The sequence below is a fragment of the Puntigrus tetrazona genome, chromosome 24 (assembly GCF_018831695.1).
Source record: "Puntigrus tetrazona isolate hp1 chromosome 24, ASM1883169v1, whole genome shotgun sequence".
Lineage (NCBI taxonomy): Eukaryota > Metazoa > Chordata > Actinopteri > Cypriniformes > Cyprinidae > Puntigrus > Puntigrus tetrazona.
Genome location: NC_056722.1, coordinates 19,281,320 through 19,304,074, shown reverse-complemented (window position 1 = coordinate 19,304,074; position 22,755 = coordinate 19,281,320). Strand labels below are relative to the sequence as shown.

General features: G+C 36.8%; 1 protein-coding gene across 1 annotated transcript; it reads right to left on the bottom strand.

Annotated features, from left to right (window-relative positions):
* Positions 1 to 12,780: 12,780 nt before the first annotated feature.
* Positions 12,781 to 21,859, bottom strand: ythdf3 (YTH N(6)-methyladenosine RNA binding protein 3). Its single transcript, XM_043226444.1, is given in 6 exon segments — positions 12,781 to 14,448; positions 18,212 to 19,417; positions 19,419 to 19,874; positions 20,466 to 20,545; positions 21,143 to 21,167; positions 21,503 to 21,859. Coding segments are annotated over 6 exon segments (1,815 nt in total). The 5' UTR covers positions 21,527 to 21,859; the 3' UTR covers positions 12,781 to 14,424.
* Between the last annotated feature and the right edge of the window lie 896 nt (positions 21,860 to 22,755).

Sequence of the window (22,755 nt, the reverse complement as noted above, 5' to 3'; positions counted from 1 at the left end):
TAAGGTAGGAACATGATATATTCCAAAGATTTTGGCCATAAAAGAAAAAAATATTCATTTTGACCCAAACTATGCATTTTTGGCTATTTCTACAAATATACCATTGCAACTTGACTGCTTTTGTGGTCCAGGGTCACATATATATTTTACATAAAATCATTCAAATAAAAATCATTAAATTCTATATGTTTTCAACTGGTTTCAACGCTATTATAATAACAGCTCTTTCCTAAACACAAATCAGCATAATGACATTGAAGACTGAGAATTAAGCTAGAAATTTAGCTTTGACATAACAGAATGAATTACATTTTAAAATATATTAAAATAAAAAACAGTTAAGAGTTTAATCATTTAAATTGCAATAATATTATGCATTATTACTGTTAAATGTAGATCAATTGAGAAACTGGCTTGACATTTGATTAGCATTATCCAATTACAGTATTATTTCTGAATCTTTTGTCATAGGTGTATTGCCAAGTCAACCACATTTCGTTGTGGGATTTAGTATTATATGCTGGCGCGCAAGTGAGTTCAGTGGATGTGTTTGAGCATTTTTGAATTTAATAACGGCAGAAAATTGTGAAAAGAACAGCATAAATTATTGTGACATAATAAATGGATAGGAAAAAATGAGGTAAACGCATTAGTAAATACTGTTCTGCACAGAATATTTATGCAATAAAGGTGAAGGAACAAATTAGTGACGTTAATGGCATTAGATGTATTGTAAATAATTATACTCTAAATTGAAATTTTGTTTATTCGTGATCAATTCGGACCGACTAGATATTGAGCTGTTTGCAGTTTGTTTCTTTACAATGACAGAATGAGAGCAGCTCTCACCTGCCCGTAATCCTGACTCTGCATGCTGGGAGTGTGTGAACGGCAGCTGACTGAAAGAGCTGTGCCATTTCTGAAGGTCAGCGCAGGGGGTGGCCTTTATCTCCCTCTTACTTCCCTTATCTCTTAATCACAGCCATTACCACAAAAATGTTGTTTGTTTGTTTGTTTTGTTCTGTCGTATTACAGTGTTTGTTTCTTTCTGTGTGGCCCTCACAGCAGGAGCTGAGACTGTGGCACACATTCATGCTGCCTGCTAACCCGCAACCTATTACACACAAACACGTTTCTTTCTGTGAATTGTGGGGACTTTCCAAAGAGTGTGTGTGTATGTGCACTTGGTATTTATCGCGTTATGGGGACCAAATGTCCCCAGAATGATGGATATACCAGGTCAACTTTGTGGGGACATTTTTCAGGTCCCCATGAGGAAACAATCTTATAAAACATACAGGATTTAATTTTTTTAAATATTAAATTGCCAATAGTTACACCTAGGGGTCTGTGCAGTATACAAACCATTACACCTATGGAATGTCCCCATAAAACATGGAAACACAACGTGTGTTTGTGTGTGTGCGCGCATACACTGCTTGGCTGAATTACCTTGGGTTTAAACATGGTATATTCATGGTCTTTTTGGAGCTGTGTCCCACTGCTAAAAGATTAATGTGCCATCTATGATTCTTCAGCATCTCTAGGCAGGTAATTTCCTCTATCAGCCTTTCCGTAGATGGTGACCTCCTTTTACATGGCAGGTCTCCTCTCTCCAACCCATGTCGGAGAGAGTGTTATTAGACAGCAAACTGGCTGTGTGAGGTGAATGAGAGAGGGCAGCTCTATGAAGATGGTTAATCTTGTGAGTTCCTCTCACCTTTGCCCAGGGGTGAGACATCTACACTGTATAATTACCACATAAAACTTGCAGGAAACACCTCCAGCATGCTTAGAGAAATATAGAGTCTAGGCTGTCATTCTCACCGCCTCTTTCTTGCTCTCTCGTACTCTAACTTTGCTAATTGTATATCCCACTGTGAATGAGAGGAGAAATGGTTCATAGAGTGGTTACGGTAATATATGAGTGATCTAAATGGGGATATATAGTACTATATAAAGCTAATTATACTGCATTATCTGCAGGTTACAGTGAATAGGTGAATGAACAATTTGCTCGACTGGCTCCTGCAAAACTAAATAAGTGACCATCTTTACATGTAAGCAATTTAACTCACTCAATTTAATTTATTCAGGACATACATGTCTTTAGGAAGTGTCCTTTTGTCTTTCAACCGACTGATTTGTTCACAAATGCTAAATCATTAAGGGATTAAATAAACAACTAATTAGGAAGTCACTGAATCATTTGTTCCTAAATACTCTGGCTGCATCTGCACTTGCATTTGTATATGTAGCATATGTACAATATCTATATGCTGAGATTACATTCACGCTATACACATTTATATTACACAGAACATGCTTTTTTTGTACGGTTCTTATCCAAAATAGTACATATTCCGAGTTTTGGATACAGGTACTACTTTTGAACGAGTCTTTGAATCATTTACTCAACCGACTTCAGAAACACTGATTCATTCAGGAATGTCACTATTTTGTGTTGTATGAAGAGATGTAAAAATGGATTCTACTTTGGCTGTGTTTAGAGTAATTTTCACTGGTGAAGCAAACAGCTGTGTTGATTACGCGGCATTGGTTAATTCAAAATAATTTTTGCATTCTAGAGTAAAAAAATGTTTACTTTTGACTTTTTACATCCTACTTGCTTTAGTGGACGTCACATGCCTCCTAAAAGAAAGATCACATTTTCAGATTTAGCTCACATTTGGGAATAACACACACACACGAAACAGACTGTGTCTTATTTATTTAATGCCATAATATTTATTTGTTCACAACTTCTCAAAATGCTGCTTTAAATTAGAATGGCAGATTTTCAATGTGGCCTCAGACTTTTTGACCCCGTTATCTCTCTTCATCCTTTTATCTCCCCTGTATTTCTGTTTTTCCATCATTCCATCTTGCTTGTTATCTCACCTGCATATATTCTCTGAAATTGTCCATACATGTCAACCAAACAGTGAGGAGAGACAAAGCCACTGAGCTAATTGCCCATCATTTACAGCAGATGGCTGCTGACAATATGTAAATGGTAGTGTGTGTGTTTTTGTGTGTTCATGTGCTGTTAGGGCATAAGTGTGTGTGTGTGTGTGTGTGTGTGTGAATTTGGGGGAGATTTGGTCAATGATTTTATTTTTTCTTGATTGATAGTTAATGACTATAAACTGATAACAGCTGCAATTACCGGTTGTAATTTTCATCAGTTTTTTTCTAACCTTGCTTGTTCTTATATTTATATATTTGAGCATGTAAAACAAGACCACTGGTTATGAAATAGAATAGTTTTATTATATAGGAAAACCCAAGTTAAATATGGTTATCATTCACTCCATCTCATGTCATTTTATTCACAATAATGAATAATGAATAGTGGCTATAAAGCAAGGTTTCTAGTTTTTCACACAAATCTTTTTATATGGATTCAGAATATTTTAATTTTTGCTTACAAGTCAGACTGACTTCTTTTATAGTGTTTTTTTTAGCTTGCAGGCTCTAGTCCACATTCGCATTCATAAAGAGAAGCACTTGAACATTCTGTTAAAATCATTTCTTGCGTGGATAAAGTTCATCAATTTCAAACAACTTGAGGGAAAGTAAGTGACATTTTGGCTTGAATCAGTGTACGGTATAAACTCACAATTTGCAATTAGCATTCTTTTCGGTCTTCTAAACTATCACACAGATGTAAAAACACTTAAAGTAATCTTTTTATCCACCCAGCAAAGCTCTCCCGTGTTTATGTGACAGTAGACCTTTTTTATTTAAGGCAAGGCCCTTGAGGTTTTGCCTTCCAAATCAAGCACTCTTCATAAAGAGCATGGACTGTGTTGGTAATTTAAGATGGGTGGTTTTAATACTTAACATGAATTGAATAAGGGGCTGGAATCAATGGACTAGGCAGAAGCTCAGTCCACAGAGCGTGATCTATGTTCCAGTGGGCAGCACACAGGAAGCTGTGAAACCACAACCGTGTAGAATCTTCCTGTCGCTGGATCGATATGGCCTCTGTAAACACTCACCCTCTTACTCTCTTGCGTGGCTATAAATCAGGGCTCAGCGTATAGTGCTTCCACAACAGACTGAGAGTGTGTGAATGTAAATATGAGGGTAGCTCCTTGGATATTAATAGATCTATTCCCACATTGGTAATCCAAAAATCCTTTGAATGGCTTTTGGGGCGAATTATATATTGGGCATTAGTGCCCATTCAGTGAAGAATGTATTCTCAGAGGACAATTTTATTGCTTGGAGGTTGCTCTGTCATGGCTCAGGAGAAGTAATGGAGCTCTCAGTTATGCTTCAGTGAAGTATCAACTCTTTTAAGAGATATAAAAAAGAAACGTGAGCATGAGCAACGTAGCACAGAATTTGATGAGAAATGTTTGAATTAATATTGAAATGTGTGTGTTTGTGTGTGTGTGTGTGTGTGTGTGTGTGTGTGTGTGTGTGTGACCCTGGACCACAAAACCAGTCATAAGTAGTATGTGTATATTTTCAAAATGATGTAATTTGATGCCAAAAAGGTTTATTATGTAAAGATATTTTGTACATTTCCTACCATAAATATATAAAAACGTAACTTTTGATTGGAAATATGCATTGTGAAGAACCAGATGTGGTCTTGAAGTATATTAAGTCTTGTGTGAAAACATGAAACGAACAGTCTGTTAAAACATGTCCCCCTCTCACGCTGCATATTTGGATTAGATTAAATATTTGCTATTAAGTGTTATTGGAGCCAGATGGAGTCTTGTTAATTTTACAGTAATTAGGACAAGACGGATCACTAATGAAACACACACACACACACACACACACACACACACACACACTGTGGTGCTTTAGCATCCCTTCATCTGCTCACACACACAATGCAATTTGATCACTACAATATTGTAGTTTCCATGTCTGGATAAAATGACACCCTGCTTCCGTTCAGTTTTAACAATGTCTTCTGACTTGCTTTTGGTGACCTCTAGACATGTGCTCTACTTGTTTTAAATAGCAGGTTCTTATATTTACATTTCTTCTGCACTCTATTAAGGAGGATATTTCAGTTTCAATACTAAATCAGACAATAGTGTTGACTTGAAATTAAGGGTACATCTCTAGTGATCAAGTCAGTGCATCACAGCTGGCCTTGAGTGCTTGTTGGAGAGCAAAAACACAGTAACCGGCTTCAAAGCAAGAGGGACCTCTATTGGTCAAGATCTAGCACTTACACCACAACTGCAGAGGGAGGAATAAACTGCTGCTTATATGTCAATATTCATTTGAAATGCTAATTCTGATTGCCATGGAAATAATCACATGACAACGATTTTTAAGGGATAGCTTTTTAAAGGGATAGTTCGCCCCAAAAATGGGAATTAACTCATGATTTACTGACCCTCAAGCCATCCTAGGTGTATTAAACTTCTTCTATTTCTATTTCTAATTAAAATAGCCATATTTAAAGCTTAATCGCTAACTGTTGTGCGTTTTCACAAGAAAGTGGCATTCCAGCAGATGATATTTTCATTGCTTCACTTCAGAAGGCCTTTATCAACCCCCTGGAGCTGTATGAAGCTTCAAAATCTAATTCAATGCCACTATGAAGTTTGGAAGAGTCACAACATTTTTATAATATAACTCCAATTGTATTCATCCAAAAGAAGAAAGTTATATACATCTAGAATGGAGTAAATCATGGGGTAACTTTCATGTTTGTGTGAACTATGCCTTTAAGTAAATAAATAATCCAAAAACCAATCATTTTAAAGGAATAATACTTTAAAGTTAAAGTATGATTGCACTAAAGCTAGTGAATTTCTAACAAACAAGAAATATTTTCAGATTAACTTCAGGTAACGTTGGGGCAGGGTTCTTTCAAAATTAATTTTCAACACATTAGCACAAAAAAATACATATATATTTATACATCAGTCATTGGAAATGTTTAATTTCTGAAATGTTACAGTTGGACTTTCATCTTTCATCTGGACTTTCAAACATTATTTTTTTACGTTTCTGCTTGTTTTGGATGTTCAGACTGAGGGAACATTCAAAACTTCAAAAATAGGATTCCCAATACGTCTGAAAAATTCTAAAATGGAATGTTGCTTTAATGTTTGCATAACACACACACACACACACACACAAAGTTAGAAAACTGGATGTTTTGAATGTTCCAAGATCCTACAGTATATGGGACATTCCTAGAACATATTTTATAGCTGGATTAAAAAGGCCTTGACCCATTCATATGGCTGAGCTAGCCAATTAGTTTATTTAATTTATTAGCAGACATGCTTATAAAACCGTGCGGCACATCATATTAAATACACACTCTAGTAAGCAACATATCTTGAATCTGCTTTGCTCATTAACTGCCAGTGAAAACCCTCACTCTCTCTCTTTTCATACAGCCCTCCTCATTCCCAATCACTTGCATCACTTTCTGCCTGCTAGCGGTGTGTGTGTAGCTCTTTGATCCTTCCCGATCGGAGGATAAACACGGGTCCCGTCCTGAAGCAGAAAGCCATTATATGCACTCTGTGTCTGCAGCCGCCCGTCATGCATGGCGAGGCTCAGATCCCGGCGAATCAAAGGTGTCCATTCTACCTCCAGCTCTGGCATGAATATTAATGGGTGCTGTGCCGGCTGCCCTCCTCTGTGATGTAATTGCAGTGCTGAGTGCCTCTGTGCCACAGAGTTCATCCAATACAAAATAAAACACAAGGACCAACCACACCCCCTCTGTGTACTAGCTTGTTTTTGACAAGAGAAAGTGAAAAGCACTTTTTCAGTGCTAAAAAAAAACCTCCTGAGATTAGCACATGTTCCGCAATTTGGAAAATATGGTTATATAACACTTCAGGCTGTGGCTTCTACACACGCGTTAGTATTCAGGACAAAACAACTGCCTCTTTTCTTTACCTGATATGACCTTCTTTGTCTTTGTGACCATCTGCCCACAACACATATTCATACACAACTGATGAGCTCTATATCCATTCATATCTGGCAGACTGTCATTCATCAGTGCGATATACAATCTCTGCCCAGTAATGAGAACTGTAGCGGTTATATTCATTTACATATTCCTACATACACTGCCCCTGTTGAATATTTCAGCATTTAGGCCTAGGTTATTTACTCAATCGCTCTTATCCTTAGGTTAAAGCTGGTTTACAGTATTACTGATTATACTGTGAGGTTGTTTTTTGTTTTTTATGAATGATGCTGTGACACATACAGGACAACCAGTGTAGTTGTATTCATGAATGAATCAATTTAAGGATTTGGTTGATTTTAGTGAATCAAAAACATAATGCAACCGGTTTATAGAGCTGGGTAAACTACTTACAAGTTGTAATCCGTTACTGAGTACAAATTACATGCTCAAAAATGTAATTAGTAACATAATCCATTATATTATGCAATTTAGGTTGGCTAATATAATCAGATTAATTTTGGAAACGACCAAAATTTTTGCTCTAGTGCAAATAATATGTAAAAAGTAACTGTAGTCTAAATATGAGTATTTTAAATTGTAGCTTACTTAAATCTGATTACATAATTCAGATTACATATAATCAGTTACTACCAAGCTCTGGCAGAGTTGGTTATATTAGTGAATCTAACACAAGAATTGCCACATGTAGGTGATTGCTAAATTAGTTAGTCTTTTTAGTGAATCCAAACAGTAGCTTAATTACATTTAACTGAGTTTCTGAGTAGTTGTTTATGATTCATTTTAGCAAAATGCAACCTCAGCGCGGTGACGAGCTCAACTGTAGCCATCTTACACACTAGTCTAATTACAGTATGAACAATACCTGTGAACTGCTTCTTTTTAGTGAATCAAAACAAACAGCACAGCTGATTCTTTATTGAATCATTTTATGCCTGTTCTTTTCAGTTAAAAACAAAATACATGCAAAACTAGTAGCTCATGATTCCTGGGTGGGTAATAAGTCTGTATTTTAGCAATTCAAACACATGCAGCTTTACAACTAATTGTGAGCCTACTGAGTGATAGTTCATATGACACATAGTTAGGATGCACATTATGAGATTTGTATTCGTCTCATATTCAGAAATCTTTAAACCTGACACTGTCTACGTTTCTACCAAATTACTCTGTGATAATTCCTATGGTGAAACTTGGGAAGTGACCCTTTGTGGTAAATTCTTTATTGGCAGCCACTGCTGAGACGTGGAACTTAACAGAAATTCTGCTGTTCTGAAGTTCTGAGAACTTTGAAGATTTTTTCTCTCTCAATCTTTTGGGTTTATTTGGCACGTTGTTTATTTGTCCTGGATCTGTCAATCATGTGTTATGTGACAGATTAGAGAATAAAAACCAAAAGGATGGGAGAGAGAGTGCGGTAATCACCAGCACCATCCACTCTGTGGAATAAGACCCAGTTCTGTCACGCTTTTCCTCAGAAAAGCTTATATGAGCACTATAGAGACTGCTAGAATGAGATCCAACCTTCAGGTCCAGACAGAGAGCAGTCTGTAATTCTGTCCCTGATGAATGGATAGGAGACATGCACACCTGAGGTCAGGGATTTGAACACTTAACCTTAAGTATTAAACTTTAACATATAACTTATCCCATTCTGTTTGTGGTAAAGTTTACCGAACTTCTTTTTCTCATTTAGTTAAAATATCTAACTAACTCATTCATGTTGATCAGTTGATTCTGAACAGACTTCTATATATAAAATTTCAGATTCATCCTAGAGAATCAGTTTATCCTGAATGGTCCTCTCTCGTATATCAAATTAATTCAAGTGAATCGGTTCACCCTAAATGAACCTCTCTCTTGATTCATTCAAGTGAATCTCTTTTTTTTGGAACAATTAATTCAAATGACACAAAAATGATTCACCAATATGTGTCCCTGTACAGTGCATTTGTTTTTGACTCAATCTATGTTTTTACTGTATTTCATATTATTTGGCTTATTCAAATATGGTCACTCTGATGAAATTGTTAAATCATTCAAAACCTCACATTGCTTTTAAACGTAACTTCTGGTTACATTATTAAATATAAGAATTATATTACTATACTTTAAATACTATACTTTTAATACATTTAAAAATAGCTTGAATTATTTGTAACACATTGATTGTATTGTTACATTTTGTATATGTAGGTTTATTTTCTGACACTATAAACGAGAATAACAAATACTATTTCAAATAAACTCTGGAATTAGGTTGCTGTTCTGGATTTGAAACCATAGCTGCACATGTATTTCTGGTTAGAGTGGTTATGTTGCGATCATTCAGAAAGAAAACATGGAGAACTCTGATACCCAGTGGCATCCTATTTAAAAGAAATCCAAACAGATTAATAAGAAGCGCTCCATAACTTGCAGCAATTCCATAAAGCAGCCTGTCACACTTTGCATTGTCTTGGCCGTTCTCGCATTCTCTTATCAGTCATGACTGTCTGTTTTTCTGGGCTTCTTAACTCGGACCTGTCATAATCCAGTGTGGCAGAGTTGCAGTCCAGGCTTGGTCTGCCTCAGTCATGGTGTGGAGCTTTAGGAAATGCACATGTCAGCATATGGTTCTATGGCATAACCGAGAACTTTAGCAGGGGACAGAAGGAAGAGGGCCAGGGGAGGGGTGACAACAGTTGTAATCGGATCATTGGCTAAAACAAGCTGAGTCGATGGGATCAATAGAAACTGCACATGCAGCAAAGAGCCTTTAATGGCCTTTAATCTCCATTAGGTCTTAGAGGGGAAGTCAGAGGAGAGAAGGTTCAGGCCCCTCCGAGCGTCTGTTTTGTGAAGATTCTTCTTTCTTTTAACATTTCCGAACGGTTCTGGTTTTCTCCTCTAAACTGATTGTCATATTTATATATTAAATATGCATTTGAAATAGTAATTGAATAAAATGATAAATAAAAATCCCAGGCTTTGTATACAGATACACTACAATTAGAAAAATACTAGAATACAAATTCACGATTATAAATAAATAAGCAAGGATATATACATATATACATATATACATATTTAGGTATAGGAATCAAAAATATAATAATCAAAATAATATTGGAAAAATCAGTATATTTCTTGTGAAATGAAATCATATGACATAAATATTATCATGCATTTATGCATTTAAAGGAAATGCTTTTAAGATAACACTAAACATCATTATCCGTTTTTTTGGCAAAGCCCTATCAGATGGATAAGTAAAATAATTTTTCAACAGGCAACCATCCTATAAAGCTTCAGCCTAACCTTGCTCTCAGCCATTTCTCGGCAGTTAAATACGACAGTTGCTTCAAAGAGAGCAGAATCAAAGGCCTTTGGCTGTGGCTCTCATCTCTTCCTAATTGGCTATGCTGAGCCTTCGAAAGGAACATCTGTAGAATAACAGAACACCATTCAACTGCATCAGAATGAATCAGCTCCTTCCGATAAAAAAAGATTAACATCACTCACTTGGTTTGTCCATCATGGTAAAATCTCGACTGCAGCTTTAACCTTTAGGATGGATGATACAATTAAATGCATTATAAATATGTATACCAGGGATAAAGTGAAGTATTTCACAGTATCACTCGCTGTTTTTTTAAAGATGTCACATGACTGTTTAAATTTGTAAAACATACTCTAATCGGACGCCACATGGTTTAACATTGAAACTCCTATACGCAAAGGATGCAGAAGGTGAGGAGAGGAAAAATGTGAAAGATGAGCGCTTCTCAAAAGGTCATTGGCAATCCTTCGCAATGCACAGATCAAGAAGATACCCTGAAAATGTCCATTTATATTATGCTACAAAATGTTCTACAGATGCGTTTACATTCTCAACGTGGTTATTTTAAAAATAAGGACTTTTTATGCACAAATGGCACAGTCTGTTGATTTGCCGTGATTGATCTAAGATGTATGTTTTGTTCAAAAGGCCTGTTGTGATCTGATCCGACTTCTCAAAAACAAGGGCCAGGAAACCCCAAGCCAGCACAAAGGCTGATGAAATAAAAACCATCATTTGCATATTCAGCCTTTGTTCTTTTCATGCCTGTGAGCCAAACTGGCAATTAGAGGGAGTGCAGCAAAGGTTATTAATAGCATAGCCTGTGTTGTACAAACTCACCTAAAAAAAAAAAAAAAAAAAAAAAAAAAGGTAAAAGAAAACGTTTAGCAGTTTGATCCAGATGGGAGTACTGATGCATACGTGGCGATCGCGGTAAAGTCATAATTTATAATTTAAAGCCTCCATCTTAGTAATTACAACTTTTTCACCGCACCAGACAAAGAGAAATTTCTTCTGTCACGCAGAGGGATTCTCTTGGCAAGCCACCATTAATTGACTTTACAAAGGTGCAGATTGGACAACAAGTGCCATGTTCATGCTGTAATTGCCTGATTAAAGATGAAGAGGCTTCTGGGCGAGAGACGAGAGCTCTGCCTTTTTTCCACCGAAATGACATAAGACCTTGTCACCGAGTTCATGTATCTGCACACTCATCCTTGCTTGCCATTATACTCTTCCAGTTGAACAGAATCATTTAATATCACTTTCCTTTTACTGGTGTTGCTCTTTTGTAACATACTTGCACACAAAAATGCATATATATATATATATATATATATATATATATATATATATATATATATATATATATATATATATATATATATATATATCTGCAATATTTACCTAGTGGAATCTAGTGGACCACTGGTTTTAATTTTGTTAATTAAATAGTATATAAATAAAATAGTATCTGAATATCAAAATAAAATATAAAAAGAAACAGAAACTGTGGGTATTAATTAAGTATTGATATATTAATAGGAGGGGGAGGTTGATAAGAATTATGATTTCAGTAAACATCTTGATTGTTTATAAGCATTTAAAGCAAGTTAGAATATTTTATTAGATTATTAATATATATACATTACATTAATAATGATAAGTTATGATAAGTATTTTAATTATATATAGTTTATTAGTTTATATATAGTTTATTTATTATTATATATATAATATTAAGTATATTATTAATTATAGGCTATCAATAGTAAATGTCTTACCACTGAGGCATTAATAATTATGATTTTTTTAAATAATATAATTAGATCTAATATTTAGAATACAAATGATACTAATAATTAAATAATTCTAATAATAATAAGTCACCGTGCCCCACCACTTATGCATTGCGTAAGGTTTTTTGTTTTTTGTTTTACATAACATTTTTGTATATTTATTTACTTTTTGTTTTACATTACTTTATTTGCCCATATAATGGGATAATTTCTTCTTGGTAGGGTAATTTACTCTATAGTTCTTTATATCTGTTAATTTCAAAAGAAGAAAAGAAAGCTTCAGGCTCTAGACCTGATGTATTGGGCAATAGCGCCACCTAATGGATGAGCCATTGAGCACAACAACTCCGACTAAAATACAATAAACCATGGCAAATGTTTACATTTCATCTCAAACGAACCTATGTGAATATTTAGCATTCAGACTTGTGTTATGCGTTTCCAACTAAGGTTAACATTAAAGTAGCCTATTTTATTTTCATCTAAAATTGCAACGGCCACTTTCTTATTTGAATGCGTATTGTCATATTTAAAACTAGTTCAGGGGGATGTTTCATAAAACAGGTTCACCTAACAAGCCGGCCTTACGTCAGTCAGTCCGGTTTATTTTGGATCAAACCGACTATGCCATACTAAAATAAACCCGTTTTATTTGGTACGCTTGTTTTACGAAACGATGTAAAAAACCAAACCTGCTGCAGTCAAGACAATTTTCAGAATCCATTTCCATAAATCTATATTTATTTTTCAAATCAGATTAATCAATCAATCACATCATACCTCAATTAGCATCAGCATCATTAAGAAGCATTGATTTACAGTAACCTATACAAACATGGCCTTAAACCAAAGCACACAGAAAAAGGGAACGGAAGGCGTCTCTTTCTGCAGCAGTGTCGTCTTCCCGCTGATTTCGACCGTAGAACGCGAACCCAGACGCGATGCCTGTTCCATCACTGGGTCCGGTTCTTCTTACCCACAACCTCCTGAAGCAAGAACAGCCTAAAGTGGTCTGTGGAGAAGGCAGCTTCCAGTGAACACACAGGAAATAGCAGAGACTGTAGTTACTTTTGCATTACTCACAGATGTTTGAGAAGATCAACTCTTATGGGGGTGACCTCAAGACACCCGGTATCTTGCACCATTCAGACTTTAACGTCAGGCCATAGCAACAATATTCATTTTATCATTCATTCAATCAATCAATCAATCAATTAATCTAATCAAGACCTAAATAGATTGTTTCATTTGCATGGCCTCAGAACAATGCTCAGTATATAGTTGCAAACAGCAAAACCGAAAGTTCTCATGCAATACGAATTTGGAAGATACTAATAATATTTCACGCTCGTTAAAGAAGGACAAACTCAAAACGTGGCATCGCTAAACATGGATAATGTTTATTTTAGCTAGTGAGTCACCTATAGGAGAAAACTGTCACGTTCTCACTGAGCTTCAGCAATTCGGACTGAATCCTGATTAGCAGCAGATTAGAATCCTGATCAGTCCAAAAAAAAAAAAAGCGTTAAAGAGGTTCTCCTGAACACCAGGCCTGGTTACGTCTGGGGACGACGGACTTCAGAGGAACTTATGGCATTTCTGAGCAGGTTTCTCCTATGACAAATGCACTTTTGAATGACAGGATTGCAGGAAATAAAAATAACCAAACAAAAATAAAGTACAGAAAAAAAGTGCATTGGCTGGTGTCATTCTACACCAAGCTGCAAACTATTATTTGGTACACAGAAATAGATGCTGATACACAAAGGTGAAAGGGCTACTCTGGAGGCAGTCTACTATATCGGACGTGATTATTCTGACTTGGGATTCAGTCAGATGGGACGCAAGCTTCTGCGCCTCTATGTTTTTTACAGCTTCACGTAATTCAAGTAAAGATTTTTTCTTTCCTTGGATGCACAATTCTCATCTCCTCTGAGCGTGCTCAAATTTAAAGAGCGCAAAAATGTAAATGATTTACCAAAACAAACGAACAAAAACAAGACAAAACAATAAGCCTACAAATACACTTGAAATCCTCAGAACCAACTACACTGGTTAGTCAGTTAATACCAAACAGATGTCCAATGATAGTTAAGGGTACTGGTAGAAGCTTTTAGAAGGGCTGAAAGTGCTTTAAGATACAGTTTACGTGACTGATTTTCTTTCCGTTTCGTGCGAGACTTGAGCGTAAGGGCAGATCCATCAGAAGTTGACGCAGAAAAGTCCACTGTCGTGATTAAGTGTTCATACATCGTTTTCAGCAGAAAAAATACGTCAGAACCCCATTCTTCCTCTGAGGTTATACAATATTTAAGGTTCTACATCATTAGTGTTGACGTTCTACCGAGGAGATCTCTGTAAACCTACTGTTTATTTCTATTTCGCTCCTGTAAAGAGAAAGAGACAAAAGAGACAGAAATTAGATGATCGAATGGAACATGATGCCATTCAAATTTTACTAAGCTAGTTTGTTTTAACTAACAAATTAAAACCGTTGGTTGCTCATTATATCAATATAATCTTTCCCACACTTCAAAATGCTCTAGAATCTTTTCTACTTGCGATTTAGCTGATTTTAACATTTTACCAATTAGCTGATCATAATTACCCTGAAAATAAAATATAAAATAAGTTTGTTTACATGCTGTACATTATAATGTCGTGACGCCCAAGTACACTGTATGAAAAAATATATTAATTTTGAATTCTGACATAAAATAGTCAGTGATGTAAATTTGAGTTTCTATGGAAGTTTACCTTTGTCATCTGACTCAATGTAAAAATTGAAATTAGCCCACAAATATAACACATATCAAATGATCAAAAACGTATGCTGTTCACAAAGCAATCTTTGTCAGATGAAAAGGTTAAAAATGTTAGTTTGCTGAAGATGCAGGTCCAACAATACTGATGCATGTAACAGTATGATTCTGCGTATCTGAACTGCTGATACAGCCAGTGGTTTCAAAACAGTATGAGGCTGATTAGATCGCTCTGACATGCTGAGAGTAAAACTTTTCACCCTTGACGTGATTTAAAAAGTAGCGAGTAATAATTTTGACAAATGCTCATGGTAGATGAAGACCACGGTTACATAAAAGCCATTTTACTTTACATTAGTGTGGTTGTCCACGTTATACGTCCAGCTGAATAATGCTTAGTTCATCTTAGATATTGGATTGGAGAATAATTAATCATGCATGAAAACGATATGCTTGTGAACAGTGTTTTTTTTTTTGTTTGTTTGTTTTTTAACAATAAAGGTAACTGAAAACCTCAAACACACCAATAGATGTGAGTATAAAGGCTGATGACCATGTTCTTATCTTAACAAAGTTTAGAAACAAATAGCTAAAAAAAAAAAAAAAAAAAAATTCTAAATAATTACTCACCCTGAGACCATCAGAGATATTTATTTTTATTTTATTTAGAGAGTACATTTTTTGTATTTGCCAAAGATTTGGAGAAAATAAGCATTACTTGCTCATGGATCCGCTGCAGTGAATAGGTGCCGCCAGAATGAGAGTTCAAACAGCTGATAAAAGTATCACAATAATCCATAAGTAATTCACACAACTCCAGTCCATCACATCTGGAGCTCCCTGTTGAAGCTGACATTCAGTGCTTGATCTCTACATCTTTCTTTCTAGGTTCAGACGAGGCACGGTTTTTCAATCAACTATATGATTAGAAGACTTTTATTTTAGCCAGAAGCAAGATTGAAGCTAAAAACATGTTATTCAAGTTGGTTGTATTAATTTTGGATGACTGTAATGTTTTTATGAGCTATCTGAACTCTAAACCAACAGCACCAAATCACTGCAGAGGATCCTGTGGTGAGCAAGTCATGTGATGATAAAATTCAGTATTTTTTTTTTTGTGAACTATTCCTTTAAACTTCTGGTGGAGTTTGGTCATTTTTGAATTCAAAACATACTTTTACAACATACTTAACTTTTTTGTTTTTGTTTTTACTTCACCTGAATAGCATTCAACTTGGTAAAGGTTTTAACACTTGCTTTGTGAACAATCACAAATCATGGATATGATCTGAAAATTTAAAACGGTCCTAAAAAAAAAAAAAAAAAAAAAAACCTAAAATATAGTACATTAACTTAAAAAAAACAAACACTTTTTAATAGCCATGTGGAAAGCACCAGAAGGGTAGTATACCTTAATGCATAGACCTGTTACATTTAAAGATATGATGCAAAAAAAAAAATCCAATGGGTACAAAAATCGTTTATGTTTACTGCCTAAGCAGAGGTATGTTAGCTGCTTCAGGAGACATGTTAGACTCCAGTCTGGCTCATTAGTATTTCTAAACAACATAAAGCCATGTGCCACTTGAAGGCTTTAATACCCCTAATTGGAGATACTGATTGCATTATAGACAGTGCTTTTACAGCCCACTGTTGGTGACTAAATCAGTTGTCAAAATGTCAATGATGCAGACTGACAGAATAGATTAGAATTCATTAGCTCATCATTCCTAAATGCTTGACATTTCTGATGATGATAATAAAAAATAAATAACCAGATTTAAGCATTACATTTATGAATACACAGTGGCATGCGGTATTATGCATTTTTTTCCCCTTTACACTGCTGTATGCCTCAAATTAAAACCATTTCATTAGATTAAATAAAGCATTAGGTTTCACAAATTAAACCAGAGGCCTTGGAGACCTTTTTAATTTAAATAGTTGATTTTATTATGGCTTTGGCAATCTACACATGATTGGCAAGGTAATGAAATAGAAAGAAATGAGGTTCCGAGAAAAACTTAATCTGAGCTTTGATAATCTCTCACAAAAAAAGAAGCTAAATTAGTCCAAGTACAACAAAACACCATGATTAGGCCAGGCGCCATTTTGATTGCAATTTTTCCATTTATGTTCTTGACTAACAAGTTCATCCTAAAGTGGCTTACGTAAAGATGCACATATATCGTGTAAGTGACAAATACTCAATCAGCTGAATACAAATGACATGCTGATGTAACAAGGCCAATAGGGTTTCAGAGCTGCATACAGGCCATATACATGCAGCAACAGTTTCAGTCAATTCACAATTTGGTTATTCACAGAAGTAAAAGCAGCAGCTTAACACTGATAAAACACAGAACTCTGTTCAGCCGAAGTTTATTGACAATTGCTGGACAATTAAAACATTTATAGCTTTGGTCAAAAATACCTAAAACTAAAAAAAACTGCTGGCATTCATCCATGTTTATTCTATACAGGCACGTGACAGCAAAACATTGCAATGGTTATCAGGCATGTAAACCATCACAAGTTTGGGAGTCACTCCAAAAAAATGAATTAAGTACATAACCACAGTGGTACAAAGTTGGGCCGATGAGTTTAGTGTAGATGCTAAACCGTCTAGCGCCGAACAATTTCCAACAACTTCCAAACAAGTTTAAACTCTATCAAGAACAAATACTGAATGACTACTTGTTTAGATGCAAAACAAAACATTATTAAAGGTCTGAACTTGATAAACCCCCAAAATCATGTGGAATCTTATCTAAATGCTGTTTTCATAACTCACATTCAAAAACAAAATGCAGCTGGTGCCGAGGTAACGTGCACAGACATCAATTATTTGTGTTGGTTAGGCAGGAAATGATGTAAGTCCAATCTATTAATGGGACATCTGCCTGCTGTTTGAGCAGAGACACTGATTGGTGTCACAGCTCAACGCCAGCCTTTGTCAATAACTGGTCAGACACTTTTTCCCCCCAATTTTTTTAAAGAACTATTTATTTCACAATACCCATCTTCTGAGACTTTAGCAGTTCAGTTAACTGAAATATAGGGGAAATGTGTTATGTGCAAGTGGTGTTGAGCAATAACACAAACAACTTATTTTGTGACCACCAGTGATGATGTATGGACCAAATGATGTTACCAAATCTAACAATTCATTTCTAATTATGACTGACTGCACAGTTTTTGTCTTGCTGCTGCCTATTTCTGAAACTCAAAAGAGACAGAAAGGCTTGGAAATGAGTTGCTATTAAAAACCTACCTTTGGAAATGGATGGACATGCTGACGGCACTAAAACGAAACAATGTTTACGAGATCTAAAGGTGCAGTGCCTGCTTTCTGCTATTGTGAAGAGTGGCAGAAAGCTGCGCTTACCCTTCGCATGGCTTCCTCTTCCTCCTGCCGCTTTTCGTAATGTGCAAAATCGTCAAAGATTGAGGTGGTATGCTTGAAAGTAGCAATAATTTTAAGCACTTGCTTTGCCTTTTCTAGGGGCACTTCCTGAGTGTCCCTGGAGTTGGTGACAGGCTTGTTGTCATTGTTTTCTAAGCGAATGTGCCGCAGTTGGTTATTGGGCACGTCCTTAACAAAGATCCATTTCACCTCAAACTTGCCCTTCCACTTATCCTGGGACCAGACGCCGGCGTAGGCGTTATAGTCCACGGTGGACTTCATCTCAGCCACACCGCAGAAATGTCCGCTGCCGTTGACGCTAAAGAGCAGGTAGAGCGGACCTTTGGCACCGAGCGAGCGGTAGGCGCCATCCAGACGCTTGTTTCCGTGCTCTGTGCTGCACCAGATGGAGTACTTGATGGAACGGTGGATGTCGTCCTCAGAGTAGCTCTTGATGATAAAGACCCGTCCGTTTTTCAAGTTCCAGTCAAAGTCTTTGGGGTTGTAATTGTTGAGGGCCTTGAGCTTCTCCAGCACAGGGTGAACCTCACTGGAAGAAGGCGACGAGCTCATGGGGACTCCTGTCCCAAGTCCAAAGTTCTCCATGCCACTGTTCTGGTTAAATGTGGTTCCTCGGTTCCTCGGAGCCACCCAGCGGTTCTGGAGTGGGGTGTTCTGCACTTGAGGTGGGTGCAGGGCCTGCGGGGGACCTGGTTGCGAGTGATGGTGAGGGTGAGGGTGGGGGTGGGGAGGACCTGGAGGCAGCTGCTGAGGGTGCTGTGGAGATTGTAGCTGCAGCTGCTGGTGTTGGGGTTGAGGAGGCAATGGACTCTGCAGCATGGGCTGAGGTTGGGCCAAGAGTTGCTGCTGAACCAAGGGCTGAGGCGGGAGCATCTGCTGCGCAAGAGGGGGTTTGGTGATGGAGCCTTTGTCCTCCCAGGTCCCAATGTTCATGTTATGCTTTATCGGCGGAGGAGGAATCGTGACACCGCTTCCCAAACCCATGTTGGGCTTCGTCTTCAACTTGGGCTGAGGTTTCGCCGGTTTCCTCGCGATGGCAGCCCACGAGGTGGGTTTTGGTGCGGAGGAGCTGACAGGTGGCATGCTGTTGGCAGCCATGCTACTCATACCTGCTGTCCCACCTAAAGGAGAACCAACCGTTTTTGTAACAGCCGACATGTCGGAGCCGAAGCTTGAGCCCGGCCATTCCCTGATCGATACTACTGAGCCCTGGAACTTTACTAAGTTGCGAGTCACTGCCAAATCCGGCCTGTCCGTCAGCAATGGCCCGGCCCAATGAGCTCGGGGGATATCCATAACTGCTGCTGTATGCTGAGCTCTGTGTAGACTGTCCCTGAGAACCACTGGTGCCCCAGGTGGAAAAGTCTGCATTTCCGGGAAAGAAGTTAAATCCATGTTGGCTGAGAAAAGGGGGCGTGTTGCCTAAAGCACCAGGTTGGCTGAAGACTCCATCGGGAATGAAGTGATGCTCACCATTGCTCATCTGTCCATACGTGGTCAGGTATGGCATAGGCGGGTCTCCTGCGGTGGACCAAGCAGCCTCTCCCAGGGAGTAAGGGAATCCAATAGAGGGAGCATAATAGCTGGGCATGTAGGGATCAGACATTGGTGGGTAGCTATTACTCTGTAGGGGGTAATTAAAGATAAGTCAGTAATGATGACGTAACAAATCAGGGTTGTGACATAAAAATGTAATAGTTGGGAAAAAAAGTGTCATAAACACACTTTTTTTAAATTAAATATTTTTATTGAGCACGGGTGCACACAATGTATAAAAAAGACATTTATAATCTAACAAAGATTTCGATTTATTTCTATTGACCAATGAAACTTGAAAAAAAAAAAATAAATACATGTATCACAATTTCCACAAAAATATTAAGCAGCAGAGCTTTAATAATAATAATAAATGGCTCGAGCATCAAATTGTCATATTAGATTGTTCTTTGAACATGTGACACTGCAGAAACTGTACTTCACAAAATCACCATTGTTTAATGTATTTTTAAACCTTTAATGCAGCATTGTTCAGTATAAGAGACTTGTTTTAAAAACATTACAAAAATCTCACAGACAACAATGTTTTAAATGGTAATATACAACACAAATAATACAATACGGAAAAGGTCAATGATTTGTTACATATTTACCATAGATTACATTTTCAGAGTACTTACAACTAGTAAGACAATATAATAATAAAAAAAACCCTCACCTGATTTGTCTGGCTGCTCAGGTAATTGTCAAAGTCATCATCATTTACAGCATCCTTCTGATGCATCGAGCCGTTTTGCACTAAGAAAAATTACACCAAAAACAGTCAGAGGCAGAGTGTCAGTTAGTTTTACTTCATTCAATCCGCCATGATGTTGATAAGAAATAATGACACACAGCAAAAGTAAATTACTTGGAGATGTCTAAGTAGGATCACCAAGTAAAAACATATTAAAATCGCTTCATTAATCAATGTCACAACTAAGAAATCACACAGAGAACTGGATTAATATCAGGTTCTACTACATAAAATACGATTCACAGAAGGAGTGACTATTTATAAATGCACACAAGTGAGACAGCGAGAAACACAACAGTAAACCAACCCCCTTAAAGAGACAGCTCACACAAAATGAAATCTTTCATCCACATGTCAATTTGATTTTCTTTGGCAAAATGATGGCGCCAGTCATCATTTATTTTTATGACATGGAAAAAAAATGAAATGAAAAATTAATGCTGACTTATAGTGTACGTTGCTACCATCATGTCTCACAAAAGAACAGATCAAAGTTATACAGGTTTATAACATGAGGGTGAGCAAATGATGAAAAATTTTATGTTTGAGTGAACTGCCCCTTTAAAAGTGGACAGAAAACGAATCTTTTCAGCACATACCTTTGTTTCCTTGTCCTTTAGGTCTCTAAATTTTGGGTTCAGAGTGTGCAGACAGTGACAAAAAGACAAAAAACAAACTATGAACATCAGTTTATCACGAGCAGAACATGGGCACAATGATTCGGCCTAGCAGAAACACAGCTATCAAATTCCCAAGACAGTTTGTGGAGAAGCGGCTTGAACGTGATTGAGCTCGACTGTGTTTTACAACACAACGAAGAGCCTGACTGTGCGTTAGGTTGTTTTGAATCGTTTATACCTACCAAGCGCGCCAATAACGCTGTCTAGGTAGCTAGGTTTTAAAACACAGCCACTACCTGTACATGCACAATCGCGCTTATATAGTTATATAGATGGGACCTGATCGACAGTTGTCGCAGACATCCTCCGGGAGCCCGAGCTGATCGCTGTTATGACTGTCCACGGCTGTCTCTCCTGCCACCGCTGCGGGTTCACGTTGTTTTTCCTCTCTCCGGATTGCCCTATAATCACAGCGTATTTCTCAGGCGTTGATCTCCTCGCCCGGCTTCAAACGGTCGGCAGCGGTTCTCTCTGCGGTACTGACAGCGAACGTAAAACGGCTGGGGGAGGTCGGCTGCTGTGTGATGCGTTCAAGTTAGTCCGAAACATTCACACTCTGTGTAACGTCTGGACAGAATATTACCCCTGCTCTGCTCCACAATGGCGGATGGGCTCTGACTCTCACTTCCGTTTGAGCGCTGACCTTCCGCCGCTGACGTAAAAGAGGAGACATGCGCTTGTTTTTTCATGCAGTGAAAAATATAACTCTTCCGACTTGTTAATTGTAATAGTAAATATTTTGTACATTTCGTGTGTTTACAACGCGGTTTGTTTTTTTTTGTTTTTTTTTAGATTTCTTTACATTAATCTTTTAACTGTTTCGAAAATGTTCGGGTATTCCCTTTCACGTTTTTCCCCCCTTGTGACATGTCTTATCATAAAGGACAATATTTAAATAATCTGCTGCTTCTATTAGCTAAATTTAGAATGCATCTTACGTAAATAAACCTTTGTTTTCATTATTTCATTATTAAAAGTTCAACAATGCCTAGAAGCGATATTACGTTTAGGGGGAAAAATATTTAAACTTTTTTTTTTGTTTACGTCCATTTTTTTTTAAATAGTAAAATCTGCACACTGACAAATAAAAATTAATAGCCCACCCAAAATGTAGGCAAAATGTGTTTGGAAGTAATATGTTGACATAGGCTATTTCCATGACCAAAAAGAAAAAGCATATTTTCAGTTATTACTATTATTTAGAAGTAGCACCAAATAAAATATTATTAAGTTTAAAATATCTTCATTTTATATGTGGCATTATGTATTTATTTGTATTTTTACGGTTATACTTTGGGGACAAATATAAATATTTAGTTATTTCATACGTGTTGTTTTATCAGGTTATTTTACATTATTTTAATAATTAAATCATATGACAAACATTTTACAAAATAATTAAGAATTCGATTAGAGGGCATAACCAAACAGGTAGGAGGAAATCAGACATAAAAGACATCACTGAAAAGACAAGATTAATTCTGTTATAAGTGTTGTTTCCCGCTTGGCGGCACTGTTACATTTTACGAAAA